Source organism: Bombus bifarius, unplaced genomic scaffold (genome assembly GCF_011952205.1).
Source record: "Bombus bifarius isolate JDL3187 unplaced genomic scaffold, Bbif_JDL3187 scf7180000007992, whole genome shotgun sequence".
NCBI lineage: Eukaryota > Metazoa > Arthropoda > Insecta > Hymenoptera > Apidae > Bombus > Bombus bifarius.
The window spans coordinates 4,265,018-4,287,071 of NW_022884373.1; the positions used below are offsets into that span (position 1 = coordinate 4,265,018).

A 22,054-nucleotide genomic window follows, 5' to 3' on the forward strand; every position below is an offset into this window, starting at 1 on the left:
CTAAGAAACGAATGAAATATGGAAATGTCGTTAACTCGTTAAGGGCTACTATTTACCTTACGACTATAATTCATTAAGAAGCTGGAGGCATCGGTTCGATTTCTTAATCATTATCGTGAGCTGGTTCGATGGCACAGGTACATCTAACCGGTAAAAAAGTTTTCGTTCCAGAACAGGGTCACGATAAAATACATCGTTCCCTTTTTTTATTTTCAAGAACTTCACGCCTACGGCTGTCATCCGGAGATTGTAATGGTTTGGGTTAGATTTCTGATCGATTTAATCGTTTGAAGATATCAAGCGGAGAGAAAGGATCCACGCGACGGGACTACGTTTGTCTATGTTTGTATTTTGTTGTAAGAGAGAGAGAGAGAGAACGATAGACTAAATCAGTTAAATTTTGTTTAAACGCTTCTCGTTATTCAAAGTAATTTTTATTATCCATTTAAATCTTAAATGCTATTCAAGATCAAATAAATTTCATAGATACTCGCGTCCGTGGAATTGGGAATTGAAACGGGTTATTAACCTTCTAGAAATCGTCTTAAGAAATTATTAATGAACTGCTTCGTAGTTTTGACAAGTCTTGATGAATAATTCAATAACTTTTGAAAGAAATGAAAGAGGTAGAACATCGAAGTGTTAGCAAGTTCCAATTCGAAATAACTCAAGAGAAAATTATATTGTTTTTGTGACCATATTTTAGACTAATTGTACGTTACGTTGTTGTACGTCTGCTTATCGGACCTGCAGCGAACTCTACTAATCCAATTTTGTAAGAAAAAGTTCGAAAAATGTAAGTATTATAAAAGAGAAAAAGTCAACCGGTTTTAGAAAGTGCTCCATCATTTGCTCTGTATCGAACAGATTCCTCCATGCAGCTTTTACATGCGCGCATCAATCTTCCATAATCGTTTCCTTAAAAACGAAACGAAAGACCTCTTGAACCGTTGCGTTAAGGTTAAACGCTTCTCAGATTCCTTAGATTCTCTTACAGATTCTTGAGAATTAATATCGAAGCAAACGTGCACGTAACAACAAACCCTGCTTATCAAATATCAAATTTACCTTATTTTGTCTTAATCTTATTATTATATCTTATTATTTATCTTAAATACCAATTTTTTGCCGAGTTGTTCGATTTATTAGATACCGAAGTTAAGCGAATTTCTAGATAACCTGACATTCTCCGTTCGAAATAGAATTGAATATCTGTCGCAAACAGAGATTTCACTATCTTACTCTCTATACGTGAAATGAATACAGAATTCACCTTGACGCTTCTTATTTCACATTCTATCGTTCTTATCGATTCACTCGAATCTACGTTTACTTTTCATTCCAACTTCTAATTGCTTCAGACTCTGTTCTTTTTTTCCTACTCGCTCCAAATTACGATTACTCCAAAACTCTGTTCGCTCTTCCTCTAGCTTCGATCTACATCAACAACAAACGCAACCCTCTCGATTATCGATTCGCGTATCGATTAATTCAACGCCATTCGAACCAACCCATGGTATATCGAACATCGGGAGTACACATAGCGCATGCCGTTATGTTAATACTCCGTTCCCTGTCGGTTATAACGTAACGGTCGAGTTACAGCGAGTGCAAGCTGCGTGTCGGCTATATCTCGCACTGATCGCAGGCCCAACTGTTTCAATGTATTGACTGGATTATTGTTATTAAATGCAGCGAATGGTTAACTGCTATCGCGTGCAACGATCGCGATACTCGCCCGCGGATTTGTCGAACGCGAAGACAGCCGCGCCACATTCGCCTCGAACTCGTATGTGGCCCTATAACGGTCTTCCCGATCGTGCATGCGTGCATGGGTCAACACGCGCGTGCGGAAGCACGCGTCACACGCCGGAGCGGCCGTCCAAATCTGTCAGTGGGTCATTCGTACAGGGAACCGCCGCGCCTCCTTTAAGTTTCCAATGACCTTGACCATCGCCGTTCACCTGCACCGATTGATCGACCATCGCCCGACTTCATTTCGCACTAGAAAATTGGAAGAGGAAAATTTAGAAGCTTGTGAAACAATTGGATGTATTTTTGCTATTTCAACGAGTAATGGCAACTACGTATGTATATCTCTTGGAGAACGTTGGAAATGCACGAATGACTTTTAGCCAGCGTTAGATATTACATATGTAGCGATGATCGTAACGGAGAAAAGATTTCTAGAGAAGGTCGACGTCATTTTATGCTGGAAAGAAACATCGTGCGAAATCAGTTTGCATCTGCAAATGTGAACGTCTGGTAGAACGCTTACTGTTCCGAAATCAGAGGTCATTGTCATACTGAGACATGCCCTTACAACTATGGTAATAAACAATGCACGGCCATTCCTGCATGAATAAGAAGTTCCTAACCTTCAGATAGATTTTTCCAAACCCGTACTATTACATGCTAAAGGAACAGTATGAAACATGAAGTCTATCTAGCTTATCCTATCTTAAAGGAAGTAATAAATCATTTCTTTATTCGTAACTTTATTTAACCAAAAGTTATTTACTATCTGGTCACTGACGATCGCTCGCTACTATACAAACTACGCGTCTGTACATTCTCGAGCAGGCCACACGCTTCAACCCCGCCCTCCGATTATTAGCCCGGAAGTGATCAGCGTTAACATCACGCGAGGCGTTGTTGTTCGCGAATTCGATTTTATTAGATTACGGTACCCAAATATTCACGGACGACGTTGGAGGCTCGCGTGCCACGCAACAATACTCGCGAACAGTTTCTGCAGTTTGCAGAAGAAAATCATCAGACGCGTGTTCGTGATTGCAACGTTTACGTACGGCGATGCTCATTACCAATTTTGTAACGGTAGCGAGCATGGCGTGTGAAAGTCATTTCGTGACGAGGAACGCACTCGATAATCATTGCTAAATATAACTCGTTTGTAGTTTGTCGCCTCATAATTAGGATGTTTAGGAATAAAGAAAGGGGATTAGCGAGTCGCAAGAAGAAAACCGCAAATGCGTAGAGAACACAGTCGAAAGTTGCTAAGAGAAGAAAGCGGAAGGTGCACAATCGTAGTTCGTCCGTTTGAGTTTCGATGCAATGGCAAGTTGAAGTAGATCAGTGATGTTTTTCCGTGCTCCCTAACTTCATCCATAGGGGTTGCGATAACCCTGGTATCCCATGTAAGGAGAGTTTGCTGAGACGTAATCACTTCTGTGAGACCATGGCTCCTCTTGTCCGTATGCTGAAGAAAATAACAAAAAAATTATATAGACACTGAGATATTTCATAGTAATTTAAAATAATTTAAAATAATTTCCCCATAGTTTATATACCTGGAGATACTTTGAAATATTGTATAATAATTCGAAATAATTTAAAGTAATTGTTGACTCTCCCCAATAAATAATTCGTTCAAATAGAAAATTTCGGAACGATTGAAATTTCGTCCCGATAGAAAAGTCCAAAGTGGCAATAACGCAACTATTGCTCGACAATGCTTATGGAAGAGCGATCGTCATACTCGAGTAACACTCAAATTTTCCATACCCCAAGAAACACGTGCAATTATTAAAATTACTACTATCAATGAGCTATCGAAATGCATTCTATACGACAATTCCACGTTTAGGAATCATCGAGTGTTATATAACTGTAATTAATTGACAAGGAGAGAAATATTGTGTCATCGAGCATTGGCTCAACGTATATTGATGATATTTCGACCGTCTCGGCTATTCTAGTCTCCTATAATCGCTTCTTACAACCGATGTAATTTTCATCGCTTTGAATTAAGGAAGCGTGACACAAAAAATATAATCGTGTTCATTTACCTGTTGGATAATCGACGGGTGTATCAGCGGCCGTACCCCACATGTGATAAGGGTAACCCTGGTAATGTGAATTCGCGAATTTACAAATCTTCAGACGCGCCAGTAACGAGGGAACAATGATGGATGCTAGCACTAGTAGCTTCTTGATGAAATGAACACCGAGGAAAATGGGTAGAAGCAACAGTTTCACTTTCAATAGGTTTAATAGGATTAGAAGAGGAAGGATTATGGAGGTTTTCTTCTTCAGAAGTCTCCAGTTATCTAGATAAAACGATTAATATCATCGATATGAAAATTGATAAAGAATTTATTGGCGAGTCGGTATTTCAGAAATATTTCAGAAATTCACTAATGCAACTATCTGCAATGCTGATAAAACGAAATACACGTTTCTTGAAAACACGGTTTACATTCGAGAGACTCAGTTCAGAAAATTAAGAATATAATTACCAGCAGGGTATTTTCTGCTCTGCATTTGAATAAGTTCATCCTCGTCCATGATCATAGGCGCGCTACCAAAACTCCTGCCAGTGGCAGAGTTGTCAACCGTGTAAACCAAAGCTCGTTTCGTCAGCAGATCCTCCAAGCAGTCCCTGACGAAGTTCAAGGCCTCGACCGCATCGGTTTTGAACACACGTGACTGTGGTAACTTTGGGAGTATCGGTTGTCCAGATATGGATGGGATTCTCACAATACGCAGGGAACCATAGCTGTATTCCTAATAAAAATGAAAATAATTAATTATAATTTTATTGGATTGTTTACAATTTTATTGTGGTTCTACGTCGTCTGATGTTACGAGATGCGAAAATCTATGTTTGGAATTAACTCTACATATAGGCCACGGCTGTACGATTCGATTACCGACAGCGTTAATTAAAAAGTAAAAGTTGACGAAAGTAACGTGGGTACAACGTGTATGTAGATACTCTCGCTGTTGCACGAACACGAATGATAATAATGGTTTGCAGCGAAATCGTTACGGGTTTCAATCAGTTACACGCTACTTCCACTAATTTTCCTCAAAAAGTGTCTTTACCCGTACAACAAAGCACCTTGTGGAAAAGATTGTTTCATTTTTACGACAAGTTTCGAAATAACGAGTACAATGCGGCTTAACAGCGCGGACTTCTATTTGGAGCTATGTAGTGCATGACATTTCTTAGAAGCTAATCGTATGTTCAAATTTCTATCTATCTGTAATCTGATAAAATTCTTAACAAAATAAAGATCGCTATATCACTGTCATACCTTCTCCCTCACAATGTCATGAAGCCACCTGGCAACTTCGTATTTCCCACAAGTGATTATATCTTTGCGCAGGCTGCAGTCTACTCGAGATCTTTCGACAAACGTACTGTTTGAATTATCAAACGCCAATACAGAGGCGTGCTTCGAAAAACAATAAAAAGTCACTAACAAAACGTAGCTAATTCTCTCGAACCAGCCCAACTTCCAATCGTCTCGTATACACTTCATGATTCTGCGAATGAAAATCCAAAAAAACAAAGATCGTCGACGCAACGATCCTCTCTATCCCGAACTTATACAGGAATTTTTTCGATGAACTTTTATTTCCATAATTATATTCACAAGATGAAGAAATAGATGAATGAAGGTACGCGAGCACCACGCCTTGTTTATGCAGACGAGACGACAAGATTAAGTCCACAAGCTCTCTGACGATAGTTACGAGGTGTCCGGACCATTTATATGTAGTACATTTAGGTCGGTGGGGGTACCGGTCCATGGCTTAGATAATCCTGCACAGAGACTTGATTCTTCGCGTTGTAATGTTTGTAAAGGCAATGGCGAACCCGGCGAACGGTGCTCATAATGAAATTAACTATCACAATAGATCAAAAACGTAATTAAAACGTAGAGCAATTTCAGCAAACTCTGTGATAATTAGTCATTATAGTACCAGTAAACGACTTCGTTCGTAATTGCAGAGATATTCGCCAAAATTTGAATTTTAAGCAAAGTTGCATCTACGAATCTTTGGCTGATACTGATCCGATCTAACTAATTAGCATTAAATATAGCAATCATAGACATTTGCATCCCACGACTCTTCGACTTCTTCTCAATGTAACCTACTGCTTCGGTTTAACACATCCATCATGTGACGAGAAAGGAGATACACTGTTGTACATGGTTGGATGTTCCCGACCAGCCTCTTTCCGAGACCGGTTAGTACCCTTCGTTGTTGAAGTAGAGGTTTTGTTAAACGTTTTCAGTCGAATACGAGCACACGTATGATTGAAAGACTGGGTTAATGAAGTGGGAAAATTGAAATAAGATATGCACAGAAACATTTCACATTAGACTTGAAAAAATAAGGATAAGAAATAAATAATAAGAAAAAAATAAGAATGGAATAATTTGAAAATACAGAAATGCCTTTCACATATACTTCACAAAAAATAACTCAAATCAGCAAAGATACATTGTTGCAAATCTACAAGCTTTCTATAACAAATGACAAGTTGAAAGGCAAGAAAAAAAAATTTACATTCGGTGGTAAAAAAGAATAAACTGCAACATTTATCACGATGTTTGATGATCTGCAAGGAGAGCAGGCAGAGGTTTTGCCTACTTTCTCATTGCTTTTTGATACTTACTTCTGATTATCTAACTGGTCGTAATGAGTGACATAGTTTTCTTAACTATCAGTAACATTCTCGAAAACTCGTCTCAATTTTATGATGGTTGTCGAACGAATTGTCCAAACAAGAACTATAAGATCCAGTAAACAAAAAAAAAGCAAACAGGTAAAAATGGTGCTCGGAACTCTAGTTTTGATACCACAGTCAAATATCTTCACAACGTTACATGTATATACAGAACTTATAAGGTAATTAGGTTCTTCCCTTTTACCTTTTATCAAAAGCGGTGTAACGTTTTCATTTACATATAATTTACATGGACTACTTTTCAAAGTATTTTAAATTTACATGTATCGTATGAATGTCACGTATGTTTTAATTGGACCTAGTTGATTTATTAATCAGGCTTACTTGTTTACTTATATTTGTATTATATATTATAATTAATACGTGTAACTAATATTTCTTGCCTGATCAATTATGCCTATTTACATAACTGATTTATAAGATTTCAAATGCAGAACATAACGGCCACTCATGGTATCATTTATCTTAGAAAATATTCCCCATCTACTTTTATGTAACTTTTAAATTTGGGGTTAGTTAAAATATGAAAGGATGTATATTGTTTCAATTTTATGGTAAGATTTTTCATCCTTGGAGATGAATTCTTCTTTTAACGATGGACACAATAATATAATAACATGGACTATAGAACATCCACATTTGAAAAAAATGTAAATTAATCGTAAATAATTTTTGAAATGTCATATATACAATCATTCATAGTACATATAATTCAATGCTCCGATAGGTCTTAATGGCGTTGCAGAAATTATAGCAGCCCAACTATCTTGATGAAAATTATCCTGAAACGTATCATCCCATTGCCATAACCTCGTGAGGGTTGAAAGCATTAAAATCTTATTTGTTAAAACGAGACCAAAATCGAAGTATAAAAATTCAAGAACCATATCAGAATTAATTTATGTATTACACCTTACGATCTCGGTTTATGGGAGACAAGATTCTTCTTTTGACCTCGATACAGCGCAATGAGTTACTCGTTGGTCTTATTTATGCATTAGGATGGCGACGTGACTTGTCCCAAGCAAAAGGAATATTCGCACGATTTTAACTTTTATTTGGATTTCTCTAAACACCATGACCTTGCTTCTCTATTTTCGTGCACATGCAGTTTCTATCTTGGATAAGATCTCCGGCTGTTCCACTATCGAGAAGCTTAATTACGCGATATGTTAATATTATAGAGTTGCGTAGTTTCATAGAGGAAAGGAAGTCCCTGATAGATTTTATACCGAATAAAATCTCGCGATTAACAAACTTTCATCGCTGTCAAGACGATGTTAATCATTCCTCAAAATAATTTACATACCATAATACTATTTACGTCGTAAATAGCTACGTAAAATACCGCGTACGTCGATATTGGTAATTTGTACCCGTATAGCGTAATAACAACTATAAATTGATATCTTGCTAAATTGATATCTTAAAATTTTAATTATTTTAATGATCCTTGATCATGTTAATTAGGTGACGATTTCTCTACCGAAAATACCTTTAAAGTAAAAATTCCTCACCCTTTTTAGAACACCGTTTGAAGTCAATGATTAAGAATGTCTTAGCTCTAAAAAGTAATTTACTGATAAATCAAACATATTTTATCAATGATCATGTGCGCTTCGAAAAAAATGTATGTAGATTTGATTGTAGGGACGACCAGGTTAAACTAAGATACCGATGCCTGGAGGGCGGATTCCTTAGACACGCCACATTCACGATGCAATTTGTTTAACTTGATCATTCGTTGACCCAGTTTTCGCAAATCATGTGATATGATATAAATCGATACTAGGAAACAGGAGAAATGAGCAAACATATAATAAAACAACTATTCGGCCGACGAGAAGATAGGTCATCGTCGATCGTTGCAAATCGAACATTCGATTCAATTCAGACCGGTCAAATCATAACAACGTGACAACGAATAAGAACATTATTAGATCTTGATCGTGAATCGATTTTATTTTGACACCTGAAAAAAAAGAGGGAGAGCAGAATTGCTCATTAACATCGGTTATTTAAGGATTGCGGTGAATATGTGGCTGAGGGAATTGTAGTTCACGGATTCGAACTCGAGGCACGTTAATCACCGTCGAAAGTATTGAGTTGATTAATGCATTCTATTTCACGTCTATCACGATGATGCAGAATTTTGCAGTTAACATCCTATGATGGCATGCATCTGGTTCAAATAAAAAACACAAATGAACACATAACATATGTAAAAAGAAAACAAGTAGACAAGTGTAAAGGCAATAAAGAAATGTAAATAAATCAAATCTGTGAACAAGACAGAAGGCTAAAGAAGAAATGTAAGCAGAAAATGTAAATAAACAATAACTATTGTATAAACAATTTATAATGTGTTGAACGTGTTAAACGATTATCCGAATCCAGTAATATAAGTGAAGTAGGTGATAACTGCTTTATGTAATAATTGTGGGAGTTACTTATAATGATCAAATATTAGCTAATATCTCAGCGCAAAGAAATATCGACAGCGATAGTAAACCGCTTCCTTGAAACGGTATCACTATAACAGCGGTCTTATTTTAACGCGTACCATTCATATGTGGGCAGCGAGTAGGAAACAGGATCTTTATCTTCTTATTATCTGTCAGAAGATAATATAAATATATACAGTGTATCTTAATCGTTAGACCAATATATATGTGTGTGTGTGTGTGTGTGTGTGTGTGTGTGTGTGTGTGTATATATATACCACACAAGCTCTTTATGAAGCAAAACGCGCACACATTAATAAAGATGCTTAATATGCTTCTTACCAATCTTTTTAAAGAAATAATGACGAACGACAGAATTTCTTCGAAGCACCATAAAAATTGATGTCAAACCAACTGGGCTACATTTCACGGAACGAATAGAGGTTTGAATCAACAAACGGCCTCGCAGGAAAAATCGCAGTGGACAATAAAATTTCTAGACTCCCGACCGAAGTAATTTCCTGCTTTGCATAATTTGCGAATAATTTTATTGTTTCGGAAACTCGAGTGATCGCTAGAAATCACGGCTAGAAATGGACGAGGGAAAAAGAAAGAAGATTCGTCATGTCAGGCCGCGTTTACGGTTCGCCTATCGTCCACCTTTGGTAGCCTCTATTTTATACAAAGCCAAGGATACCTAGATTTACGGCAATATGCAATTATTGCTCTCGAGATTCACTGGAACGCGATCGTGAACGAGCATCGTTGCCGGCAGATCTATTCCGGTGAAAGTACTGAACTCTATCATCAATAATTATTGATCTTCTGACAAAAAGAATAGCAGCTTGGTCGACTTTGTTCTCACATCAATACGTCTCCGGCAATGGAATTATGCCACTAGGTGAAGTGTAAAACGTCTTCGCGAAAAAATGCTCGTAAATACAGAGAAACTGATCTGTTTCTCTGTTGACGGAAACACGTGTAAAGGTGAGAAAAACTCTGCGTCCTGAATATCTCTGTTTTTGAGAAAAATCCAGATCTGGATTGAGGAAAAACGAACGATCGGGATTCGATCGATTCGTAATTAAACTGGACAGTATGATTAAACAGGGAAAAGTCGTATCTCTTAAAGATCCGTGTTATGCGATCAATATAAACGCGCGCACATAATCGCGCGTAACGGAATAAAGTTACCGCGTGCGCCTCATCATGCCTTTCGTTTTCGGTTTCAGTTGCATGCGCGAAAACAGGCGACGAAGTAGGTTGCAGAGTGGACAACTAGCTCACGACAGAGAAATGGTGAATCAATGTCGATGCGTCTGAGGTTGATTAAATCAAACAAAACACTGGATTCGACGTTGCAAACGCGTATGCATAGCTGGGGCGATGCAACGTGTCGCTAACGACCTCGTTTTGAAATATACAAAATGAAGTGCAACTAGAACGGTAAATATGCTTCTTTGGCTAGGTAATGAATGCAATAAATTCGATAAAACATTCCTTCGTGGATTGGTGACCTAGAAATAGGCACCCCCTGAAATTATTAATTAGGAGCATTCATCCTATTAACTTTTTTTTTGTAACGCGCGTCTCGTATGCAAAGAACGTGAGAAACGTGATGTCATACGACTATTAGTAAAGTGAACCGCAGCACGGATGTCTTTCTTATCCCGTCGATAAATCAAATATGTACAAACTAAACTAGTAATAGCGTAGGGATAGAAGATGAAAGAAGCTATTAATTGATAATCTAAAAAACTGAAAACAACGAAGAAGCTGGTATTCGAGGTCGATGGTTATATTGGCTGACCACTACTCCTTTTATGGAATGTGTGAATTTTCAGTGGGCACTGTTATTGCTTTGAAAAGAATTGCTTTGCACAGTGGTCAGAAACCGTAAAAACCCGGTCTAAATTCATACGTCTCTTAATTATGTGTTATTATATACAAACAGAACAATTTTTTGGGGTTTCCGGAATCACAGAATCTAGTTTTGGTATTTTTCTGCTAGGATGAGAAACAACCCTTATAAAACCAGCCTTTTAGAAGATGCATCAGGCTAGGGAAACAAAATATTCGCCACTTGATGCAATAGATTTCGATTTCAAACGAATAGTTATAAAATAAATATACCCTCGAAACAACACATGTCTGTCGTTTTTTTTCTAACTCGACTCTGTTTAAAGCAAATAGGATATGCAGCAATAGGATAATTTGTTTGATCGTGTCTTGGTCGTTAATAATACTGCTACTCGATCAGTGTTTTTATTGTCGTCAAGCGATGCGTAATCGCAAAGTAACACGAAATCACGCCTACTTGTTGAATAAGGCAGCGTCCAGATAGTGGGGAGTGTTATCTAAACGAAGTAAAGCATTCGTATTCTACGATGAACTTTAAATTTTCGCGAACGCTTGATATTAGGTGAAGTAAAAAGTTCTGAGCGCTTTTTCGCTTTATTTCGACGATGAAATTAACATAGTCAAGATTATTCGATTTAGATTAAATATGCGCCGTTTTGTTCGATTACTTTTGTCCATTTTGAAGGCAATTTCATAATTCCGCGGTTGAAGAAGTCCTCGTCCCTATTGGTAAAAAACTTGACCAGCTCATTTTCACAAGCCTCTCTTGAGGCCAGTTTTGTACCATCAAGAAAATTTTGCAAAAACTTAAAAAGGTGATAATCGCTTGGTGCCAGGTCTGGACTGTACGGCGGATGCGATAGAACCTCCCAGCCAAGCTCTCGGAGCTTCTGACGCGTCGTTAAAGATGTGTGCGGCCTGGCGTTGTCTTGATGGAACACAACACCTTTCCTATTGGCCAATTCTGGCCGCTTCTGGTCGATCGCCTGCTTCAGTCTGGTCAGTTGTTGACAATAGAGGTCCGAATTAAGTGTTTGCCCCGATGGGAGCAGCTCATAATGGATGATTCCCTTCCAATCCCACCAAACACACAATAAAACCTTCTTGGCCGTTAATCCACGCTTGGCGATCGTTTGGGCCGGCCCACCGCGATTGGACCACGATCTTTTTCGGCTGTTGTTCTCGTATGTGACCCATTTTTCATCGCCAGTCACCATCCGCTTCAAAAATGGGTCGATTTCGTTACGTCTCAACAAAGAATCGCAGGCATCAATTCGGTCCAAAAGGTTCTTTTGCGTCAATTCATGTGGCACCCATACGTCGAGCTTCTTCTTGAGACCAGCCTTATGCAAATGGTTCCAAACGGTTTTCTGGCTAATCTTCAGTTCCTGGGCAATGGAATAAGTGCTCACATGCCGGTCCGACTCGACGATTTCCATGATTTTATCCACATTTTCGACGATTGGCCTACCAGAGCGTGCCTCATCTTCGACGTCCATATTACCAGAACGGAATCGTTGGAACCACCGCTTTGCTGTTGCATTCGATACTGTACTGGGTCCATAAACAGCACAAATTTTTTTGGCCGCCTGCTCCGCCTTTTCACCTTGGTCGTAGTGGTACTGAAGAATGTATCGAATTTTCTCTTTTTTTATCTCCATTTTCGAACGCTGTAACACACAACTGGCTTCACCGAACACAAAACTGACAAAGAACCTTTTTGATGCGTAATATCACCTTGAAATCGGTGTATACTATGACTCGATGCGATGTGCACATCGTGAGATATGGCTCACTAAAGACATCTAGCGAAAAACGCTCAGAACTTTTTACTTAACCTAATATTTCAAACTGCTCTTACGACAATAGAAAGCAAGTGGCCCCATCTATTGGGGGGTTGAAGTCTTACTAAGAAGGGTTGTGACTATCCTTTGGTATCTTTGCTCTTAAGTATTTACCAACTCTCCTATCCCAAATATTAAAATAATCTCCTAATCCTCCATTAAATTTATAAATTTACCAAAATACCTTTCGCTAAAATTTAAAGCCATCCAATTTAACCCAGTCTACTCTAAAATCAGAATTTCAACTTGCAAACCGAACATAGACACACCACCATCTCTTGGCGGAAGGAACAAGCGAGAAATGATGGACAGTAGTCGCGCACGCGTGCACGTTATCGATAACGACGTCGAAGGGATGAGAAGCAGAGGAGAGAGAAGTGCATGGATCGAAAGGTCGAGTGAGACACGAGGTGCTGAGTACTCGATGGAACGATACCGCTGTGAACGGTGGAATCGTTCAGTCGTCGGCGCGAGATCCGCTACCGTTGACGTCTGAGCGTCCTCTCGCGAGGATCACGCCAAGAGGAATTCTCTTACTTCAGGAACGAACGAAGAACACCCGACAGGAGCTGCTGACTTGCATAGAACCGGTACAACCGCATGGTGGGGTGAGTGCTCGTGGAAGAGTAGGAAAGAAACTGGTGTGTGTCGGTGGTGGGAGGAGGAACAAGTTTGAGGAGCAGAAAAGACTCGCAAAATGTCGAATAACAAGGACGTCAGCGCGTTTGCTGACGAGCGAAAGATCGACATCGAGAAGCCATACTGGGATCAGAGCACGTACAAGGGTAGGGCGCTACACTTCCTCACGGTCACGAACCCATTGAATCTATTCCTCAGCGCCAAGGAGCTCGAGCACGCCCGAGACATCGTCACAAAGTACAGGTAGTTAATATGTATGATGTTGATAATACATCTGACATCGTTATTATTTTACATCAGAATATATGTTAATAGAGGTTGTTTATGCTGTTGTTGGCTTAATGTTCGTACGTAACGTTTGTATTAACATAGAAAAGGAGATAGCCTGGCACAATTAAAGGTGACGCAGGACGAGTTATGGAAATGCAAATACCGGTACGACAGCGCGTACCATCCCGACACGGGCGAGAAAATGTTGCTAATTGGACGCATGAGTGCCCAAGTTCCGATGAATATGATGATCACCGGCTGTATGTTGACATTTTACAAGTACGTACTCATTGCTGACGTAAATTCTCGCGATATATACTACATAGTTTCGAGGAAAGGGGATCGAGTTTATCGAACGCGCCGATAAACGCCGTTTAGACCTTTCACCTTGTGTAATTCCAAATTACAAACACAGACGTCCGACGACAGCGACCGACAGTCACGTTTTCGCGCGACCAGATAAAAGCGAAAGAGAAGAATCAATCAGTATGTCAGAAGAATTCAATTATCGTGTTGGAACTTTATCTCGAGACTCTTCGTTGCACGACATAACAGACGCAGATGTCAAACGCATGTCAAGGACAATAGCGAAAGGATCCGTTTTGATGAATTTTATAAGATATTCTCATAGCAAACCTTGTTAGAATATTTCATTTATAATTTTTCAGAACGACAGCGCACGTCGTCATTTGGCAGTGGATAAACCAATCGTTTAACGCGATCGTCAATTACACAAACCGCAGTGGATCGAGTCCAATCCCCATGAACACGATTTTACAAAGTTACGCCATTGCAAGTGGAGGGGCTGTGATGACAGCCCTCGGGTTAAATCGACTTTTACGGAATGCACCACCCTTGGTAGGTCGATTAGTACCGTTCGCAGCAGTTGCCGCTGCCAACTGCGTAAACATTCCCTTCATGAGAATGCCGGAGCTTCAAAACGGGATCGAATTACAAACGGAAGAAGGTACGAAGGTCGGCAGCAGTAGACGAGCAGCAAGCAAAGCCATTGCCGCTGTTACTCTGTCTCGTATTCTTATGTCTGCACCAAGCATGAGTAAGTATTGAAATTGCTTTCATCTGTTATTCGATATGGAAGTCTGTCGTATGAATAGAGAATTAAAAAATGTTATATCTGTTTTAGTACTGTCGCCCATTCTAATGAATTTCATGGACCGACGACAAATGTTACGTAACGCGAAATGGGCAGTCGTCCCCATACAAGTTTTAATTTGCGGAGTCTGCCTGACGTTCGCCACTCCTCTTTGTTGTGCTCTGTTCGTACAACGAGTACCTATTTCGGTGGACGATTTAGAACCAGATGTACGAGATCAGGTGCTCTTCGCAAATCCTAATCTTCGAACAGTGTATTACAATAAAGGCCTTTGAACAAGTCGCAAGACTGAAATGCTATCGGGGAAAATATGTAAAATTAAAGAAACGTATCGCGAAGTGGAGAGTTTAAATCGCGATATTTCTATGTATAAAAGTCACTGACGACTCAGAAGTGATTCTATTAGAATCGAAAAACATACAAACATATATATAAATATGCAAACATATCCCCAAGCGCTATTCGCTGATATTACGACTACTGCTCGTCGTAACTACCAAATACCGCCAAGGAAAAGTAACGGAGACAATAAAATGGTACAATAAAGTAACATTTATTGAATACAATTTATAAATTTACATTATTTAGTGCTACAATATTCAGTTCAAGTTTAGTTTTTATATTGTCCTCTTGATCTATGCCGACCTTCCGTAGAGGAGCCGGAGGTTTTATTTTTCGGCCGAATCGACCAGTCTTCCTCTGCCACAGACCGCTTCTCGGTCGATTTCCAAGTTCCCTATTCTTCTGTGCGCTACCAATTGGCGTCGTACCATGTTCGACATTCGACAGTCTACCCACAGTCGCCATACAGGTTTTGTAGATGCTGAACTCCTTCTTGCTTGGCATTTTAATGATCACGCGATCCTCTCCATCCTTCCTTAATATCGTGCCGTACGTTCCAGCGGCGTGAATGAGAAAACCTCCTTTATCAGGATATTTTTCCACGCAATTAACGATAGTCCCTTTGGGCAACGCTCCCAATGGATAAGCATCTCCTTCAAAGGCTCTGACATGATTTTCAGGAATGCCTTTATGAGTACGGATTATGTCTCCAACTTTCATATTCTCCGTCGCGAGAATGTACTGCAAGTTAGAACCGCTTCCAATCAAAGCTACGAACGAGGTTCTGCAACCGTCCTTGAATACTGCTAACACTTTGTCTTCTCTTGCGGGTTCATTAAGATCAGTAGGCCCATCTCTGATCCACTGGATCCAGTGATATTTGTGTTTGATTCCTCCACCGATACCTTTTGCCACCAATCTTCCTGTTTTAATCGTACATAACATGAATGAGAAAAAATGTAACATTGATTTCGATATACGCTAATCGAATTTCCCGCCGTAGTAGGAAATTTCTTTACCGACTGATGGCTGTATTGTCGAAAACAAGAAATCTATATGGGGGTTAGGGATATAAACTTTGAGAAAGTAATTTTTCTTCGAATTATGAAAATGTCTTCTCAAAAGAGAACAATATCGAAGCAAAACGAGTGAAATTTAAATATAACACGCACCTGTAACGGGATCTCTCCCTGCTAAATTCGTAACATTTAAAGGTTCAACCGTATACTTGTCTTTAAAGTGGACGATTCTTCGGTAACTTTTCCCTTTCACTCCAGGTTTTGGGACTTTCACAAGATTCCACTGATTTCTTTTCGGCTGCACTTGAAGCGGCACTGAGGCAGGTTTGTAACAAATATTGGCGACATGTCTCGTGAAAACACGAGCTACCAACGACATGGCAGACATTTTGACTCAGGTCGATTACAGTGCCATCGTCTCATCTAAAGAACATGTTTGAATCCAGCGGTTACCGGTAGATGTCACTAGGAATGTTTCTAATGTATCTTGATTCGTAATTGTTAGTTAGAACGCGTTAATGTTCCGCGTCGTGTCAACTTAGAATTTTCCGTTTAAATTAATGCGATAGTGTTACTAAGAGTGCTGCGAAAGTGCTAAGCAAAATGTAACAGATAACGTAATTACAGAGTTAAATCGGTATCGCTGATCGTCATACGTACTTGAGAAAATGATCATTGAAAGATATACGCTTCTTAAGAACCTGAACGCAGCTAGCAAACGATCGGAAAATGAAGAGCTGAGAAGAAACACTGACAGATATGAAAAATAGGGCGTGCCAGATTCATCAGGTACGTTACCGGGGCCATTATATTTATACGAAAGATAAAACAACGTTATATTGGAAATCAATAAATGATTTTCCATGCTGACGAGCAATGCATCGTCGTTTCATGCTAAATTTTCACCGGTGCATAAATATAAAATGCATTATCGCCGGTGCACGTTAAATCTCTCCCGTACACGGGAAAAAGTGCGAGTGACGAGCCGTTAAATAACGATACGCGTATAAAACGCGGGAACAACGCGAGCGCGCCCTCGCGGGCCCCCTGCTCCGTGTACTCGGAAAACAACCGATCGTAATCTTTTTAACCTTTTGAATAAAAAAGGTCGGAACGACATTTTCGCGCACAATATCATTTCCATCTGAACTGAATCGAATCGGAAACTACGTACCGAGGCACGCGTAATCGTGTCTGAATAATTCTCTCGTGGCTTAATCGTACCCTGTTTGGCGGGCTTTTTGAAATAATAATCGCGAGTAAACGGTTGTGTAACGGCCGTACGAAATAGCTTGCGACTCCAAAGAAGGTCGCGTTGTTCAAAGGAGCAAGAACGCGCGAGTATACGCGAACCCTCGTGACGAGGGACAGAAAAGGGAAAAGGTGCGACGAAGATAGTGGCTAGGTATGGAATGGTAGGGACGAAGGGGCGAGAGAGGAGGGAACGCTTAATTGGCCTGGGGTAATTATTTTATTAAGTGAGAAGATGGCGGATGGAATGCTAAGAGAGAGCATGCTGGTGCGGTCTGGCGGGTAGGTTGTCGGTGGTGGGCCGAGGGGTGGGGCAGGGGTGCAAGCGCGAAGGGTGGAGCGAGCAGTGGCGGCGGCAGGTGACGGTGTGGAGAGCGTTTAAAATACCTACGTACCACGAACGTGAATACCGCGGAGCCAGTTTCCCGTATATATGCGAACGCGGCCGCAACTTTCCGCCGTGTACGTGTCTCTGTTCGCGTGCACGCGTGATTCTCCTCTCATCGTCGCGTATACGTTCATGCGCGCTTCCACGTAGCACGCGTCGAGTACGAAAGGGATGGAAAAGCCACGGGTAGGTTCTTTCCTCGTACAGAAAGAGACGGAGGAAGAGGAAACGTAGCTTGAGAGGAAAGAGAGGAAGGGAGAATGAGGCAAGGGGTGGAGGAAGGGAACGGTGCTTGCGCGCGCGTTCAACGTTTCTCTGTTGGTTGCGAAGGAGGAACATCTATTACCCGGTACATGGGCCAGAGGGGGAGGGGTGGAATCGTCGAGGGAGGGGTGCGGGCAAGAGTAGTCGAGCGGCAAATTGTCCGCCATCTTACCCACCTTATACCTTATCTCACACCCTCACCGTAACCACCCTTATCCCCCTTCCTCCGTGGTCTCCTCCTCCAGCCGGTTCTTCTCTCATCCTACACGCCGTTCACCCCCTCTTCCTCCCTCCGCAACTTCCATCTTCCTGTTCGCTTTCTCTCGATGTTCCCCGCCGCGCTGCCGCCTCGAAAGCTTTAGATTACCTACCCCTTATAAGCGCTCGTGTTGCCCATTTATTACCACGACTCTCGCGACTACTACGAGACCGAAACTACCACCTCCTTGCATCGTTCTTTTTTCCTTTCTTTCTCTTCCCTACCTACGGTTAGTTCGTTCCTTCGTCATTCGCGCCACCACCCACCCATTTCCCTTCCACCCCGTTGGTGTTCGTTTATTTCTTACCTTCTTACATGACGCCACGGTTCTCGTTACACTTAACACTGCTTACTGTCGACGTTAGACACGTATACCGAGATGAAGTCGAATAACACGATTAGTCGAATTTCCGGGAAATGGCCTGCAGGTCGTCGCGATCCTCGCGACGCCTACTTTGGGATACGTGCCAAGGATATTTAAGTTTGAAATCTAGATTTCCCGGAGAACACGTTTTCTTTTTTTTTTGTGTGTGTGTATATATGTATATATATATATATATATATATATATATATATATATATATATATTCGAAGAAGATCGAAAAACAGGTTCGAACTTTAGTACACGAACGTTACTTTTAAAGAGACACCCTCCCTTTTTTTAAAGGCGGACGAAAGTTTCCGTTTATCAGGCTGATTCGAGATAGCTGTCCTACTCCTGTACCGGCGGAGATACTTCTCAATATTAGTCACGCGAGGAAAGTTTCGGGGATGGTGAAAAAAAGCCCGGAGGAGAGCTGCGAAAAAACAAGGATGGATGGAAGGAGAACGATGGTCTCGGTCGATGAAACGTTTCCGCAGGGACGAGTTGCGGATGAACTGCGCGTCGAGTAAGAAAAAGGGCGGCCGAGGTAAATGACGGAGAGAGAAAGAAGCTTGGAAAAAATAAAACGAATAGAAGAAAGAAGCAGAGTAAAATGGTCGGGAGCGAAAAAAGACGAAGGAACGAGGTGGAACGAGAGAAAAGGGTGGGAGGGATTGAGAGGCGCGACGCGGAGATGGCATTTCGCATCGTAAAGTTTTGCAAGCTACCGCGGAAGAGAGACGAGAAGACGGAAGAACGAAGAGACATGGAAGTAAACGAGAAGGTCTCGATAGCGATGCGACAAGATAAAGACAGAACCACCGTTGACGGTTAGTTGCCTCGGACTTGTTCTCGTTCGTTTCCTCTCAATTCGTCGAGCGGAGAAGAGTCGTCGCTTCGTAAGATCTAGAGACGAGAACCAGCAGGAGAAAGAATCGAGTTTGATCGAAGGGGATGAGTAAAGAGAACGTGAACGAGAGAAGGAGAAAAAGGAATCAGAGGGTAGATCAGAGGGAAGCGGAGAGGATAGCGAGGACCGAGTTGCGAGCATCATAACGGTAGACGATGGTGGCACGAATTGGTGAAAGAAAGACAGAAAGAGGGAGAGAGAACAGCGGTAGGATGAGAGGATTGCCACGAGGAGGTGAGGAGTCAGGAGGATGCGGTCGAAGGAGGGTGCAAATAATAACAATAATCATATTTCCCGGCAACATGGCCGCTGAAAGAGGGTGGCCGCGCAGCCTGGGCCGCGTAGGAGGGAAACGAGGTAGGGGTGAGGCAGCCAGGCAGCCAGGGAGGGTTATCATAATATTACAAACCACCGCCGCAGGGATGTATCTATACAACCCCTCGCCCTCACTGTCGTTCACCGTCCCTCTTTCCCTTTCCATTTCCCTTCTATCTATCCTATTCTTGCTCGTGTATCTTACCCGATACTCATCCTCCTGGATCTGCTGTTCCACTCGGCCTCGCGGTGAGGATTCACGCACATATATACACGGACTAGCTAAGTCCTTGTGCGCGCGATTCGCGCGGATCGTCGTATCCGACAATTGTCGCGTTATACACCCCCACACCCCTTTTGGCTGCACCAGCTCGTTCTCCACACCCCACATCTCTCGGGCTGCGTCGTTCTCTGAATACGATCCCGTAGAAAATGTACATCCGCGACATGATCAGGCTTTAGTTTCCACGCCCAGCGGTGGCTCTCGTTCGCCGGAGATATTCGCTTGACGAAACACGTCCACAACCCCCGTTCAAAACCTCCATCGCCGTCTCCACCACCTCCTCCGCCTCTGCGTCTCTCACCCTATGGGACGTCGAACGCGCGGACACGTTCGAGAAAAATAATTACCTATAAATCCACCGCGACGAATTCAATGCTTTTCACCGGTTCCACGCGTACCTTGCGCTTTTTATTCGCCGCGCCAGCCATTGTCCGCCATTGTTAGCGTAGCCTGCCAACGATGTCGATTGTCATCGATCGAAAAACCAAAGAAGATACTTTTTCCACGTCGACGGGAATAATTTGTACAACTTCTTCTTCCATTCACCGTCCTCGAATTCACACGTCTTTTACGAATATCCTCGCCTGCGTTTACACTTTAGATTCTTTAAATCGTTCATCCGCGATCGGCGAACGGAAGATCTCCGGACGTAATGGGTCGCTTAATCCTCGATTCGTCGGTCTGTCGGTGAAACCGGGAGTCTCCTTGCTCCTGAAAAATATCACAGGAGGCGAGAAGCTGCGGCAGACAGTCTGTCTGCGGAAGAGCCGGTCGAGTTAATTTCATCCAGATGTCGAAGAGCCTTCGAACGGTTCGTTGACTTTTCCGCGCGAAGCATCGGCATCGTCGTCCCTTCTAATGGCTTCCTAGATGTCCTTGTCGACGAAGTTGAGGCGATACGCCGTGAACAGAACGCCCGACTCGTGCTCCGTGTTGGATTATTTTGTTCGTCGTTCGCTGCGTCAACCGGATGCGGCGGAACTTCCGAGCGGAAAACTAGGTGTTACGAAGTAATTTTGCTCCGCACGGCGGCGGGCGCCGGCACGATACGAGCGCTCATTCAGCGATAATTATGTCATTTACCGACTACGCCGCCGCTCGACTGCGCCGCGTTACGGAAATTACGAGTCTCGCGTGTGGCAATATTATTCTAATTATGAAAGCTGCCGTTTCAAATTGCGAAAGTAACGCTCTATTTATACCGCTATCGCGCGACACGTCGCTCCGGAATGAGAATACGTAAATCGGCCAAATAGTTGCGGAAAATATCCTACGGAAACCATGGATTCGCAAATAGCGGCCAATTTACTTTTGCAATACACATTCTCGATCGTTCGATTAATCGCATCAGCCGTTGAATCTTTTCCCAAAAATTTTGAAACATTACCGTTTTGTGAATTCTTCCTCGTTACCTACAGGACAACGGGTTCGATTTCTTAATCACACGCGCTAACTATGGCCCGCCTTCTAATAGATAATTAATCTAGAAGAGCGTCGCTCTCGCGTTAGACGTCCATTCGAGCCTATCCGATTATCGTATGCATTAAAGTCGACGCATCTAGCTTCGGCGATGCTTAACTTCGCGTTAAGAAGATTAAGGGGGAGCCTGCCTCCGATGGAAGGTGCCGGCGTACAAACGCGGTGAAAGCCGAATCGGAGTCGTACACACGTAAAATTGCTGAAAGCCGTCTGGCTGGCTGCGGAGGATCTCGCGATCCATCGAAGACGACAAACGAACGACGACGATGGAAAAAGAGGCGACGACTTCGCATCTATAGAGAGATCCGGAGCCGGAGCCTGTAGCACCGCGAGCACGTCGGTCTTCTCCAAGAGGGGGTGGTGTCGAGAAAGGGGGTAGGTCGAGACCGAGGATCGGCCCCCCCGGGTAAGAGTGGCGAGATCGGCGGCAACGTGAAGGGGGAAAGGAAGCACTTAAAGAATTATCCGAACTCGCAGGAGGGATGGGATTCCTCGCAAGCACGT

The 22,054-nt window shown here is 42.0% G+C and overlaps 3 protein-coding genes across 4 annotated transcripts; 1 reads left to right on the forward strand and 2 right to left on the reverse strand.

The window, feature by feature from the left end:
• Positions 1-2,460: 2,460 nt before the first annotated feature.
• Positions 2,461-5,802, reverse strand: LOC117205741. Its single transcript, XM_033444451.1, has 4 exons — positions 5,061-5,802; positions 4,260-4,527; positions 3,810-4,070; positions 2,461-3,220 (listed from the first exon to the last, which is right to left on the reverse strand). Exons 1-4 carry the CDS (start codon positions 5,286-5,288, stop codon positions 3,123-3,125), a joined length of 855 nt encoding a protein of 284 aa, XP_033300342.1. The 5' UTR covers positions 5,289-5,802; the 3' UTR covers positions 2,461-3,122.
• A 7,234-nt stretch (positions 5,803-13,036) lies between these two features.
• LOC117205617 (sideroflexin-1) lies at positions 13,037-15,238 on the forward strand. 2 transcript variants are annotated; one of them, XM_033444224.1, is made up of 4 exons: positions 13,351-13,535; positions 13,665-13,841; positions 14,231-14,619; positions 14,707-15,238. In XM_033444224.1, the coding sequence occupies exons 1-4, from the start codon at positions 13,351-13,353 to the stop codon at positions 14,949-14,951; spliced, it is 996 nt and encodes a 331-aa protein (XP_033300115.1). In that variant the 3' UTR covers positions 14,952-15,238. The 2 variants fall into 2 exon arrangements, with proteins under 2 accessions (XP_033300116.1, XP_033300115.1); XM_033444225.1 differs by lacking the exon at positions 13,665-13,841 and having other exon boundaries at positions 13,037-13,535; positions 14,707-15,014.
• LOC117205618 (39S ribosomal protein L2, mitochondrial) lies at positions 15,211-16,445 on the reverse strand. Its single transcript, XM_033444227.1, has 2 exons — positions 16,191-16,445; positions 15,211-15,941 (listed from the first exon to the last, which is right to left on the reverse strand). The coding sequence occupies exons 1-2, from the start codon at positions 16,423-16,425 to the stop codon at positions 15,244-15,246; spliced, it is 933 nt and encodes a 310-aa protein (XP_033300118.1). The 5' UTR covers positions 16,426-16,445; the 3' UTR covers positions 15,211-15,243.
• Between the last annotated feature and the right edge of the window lie 5,609 nt (positions 16,446-22,054).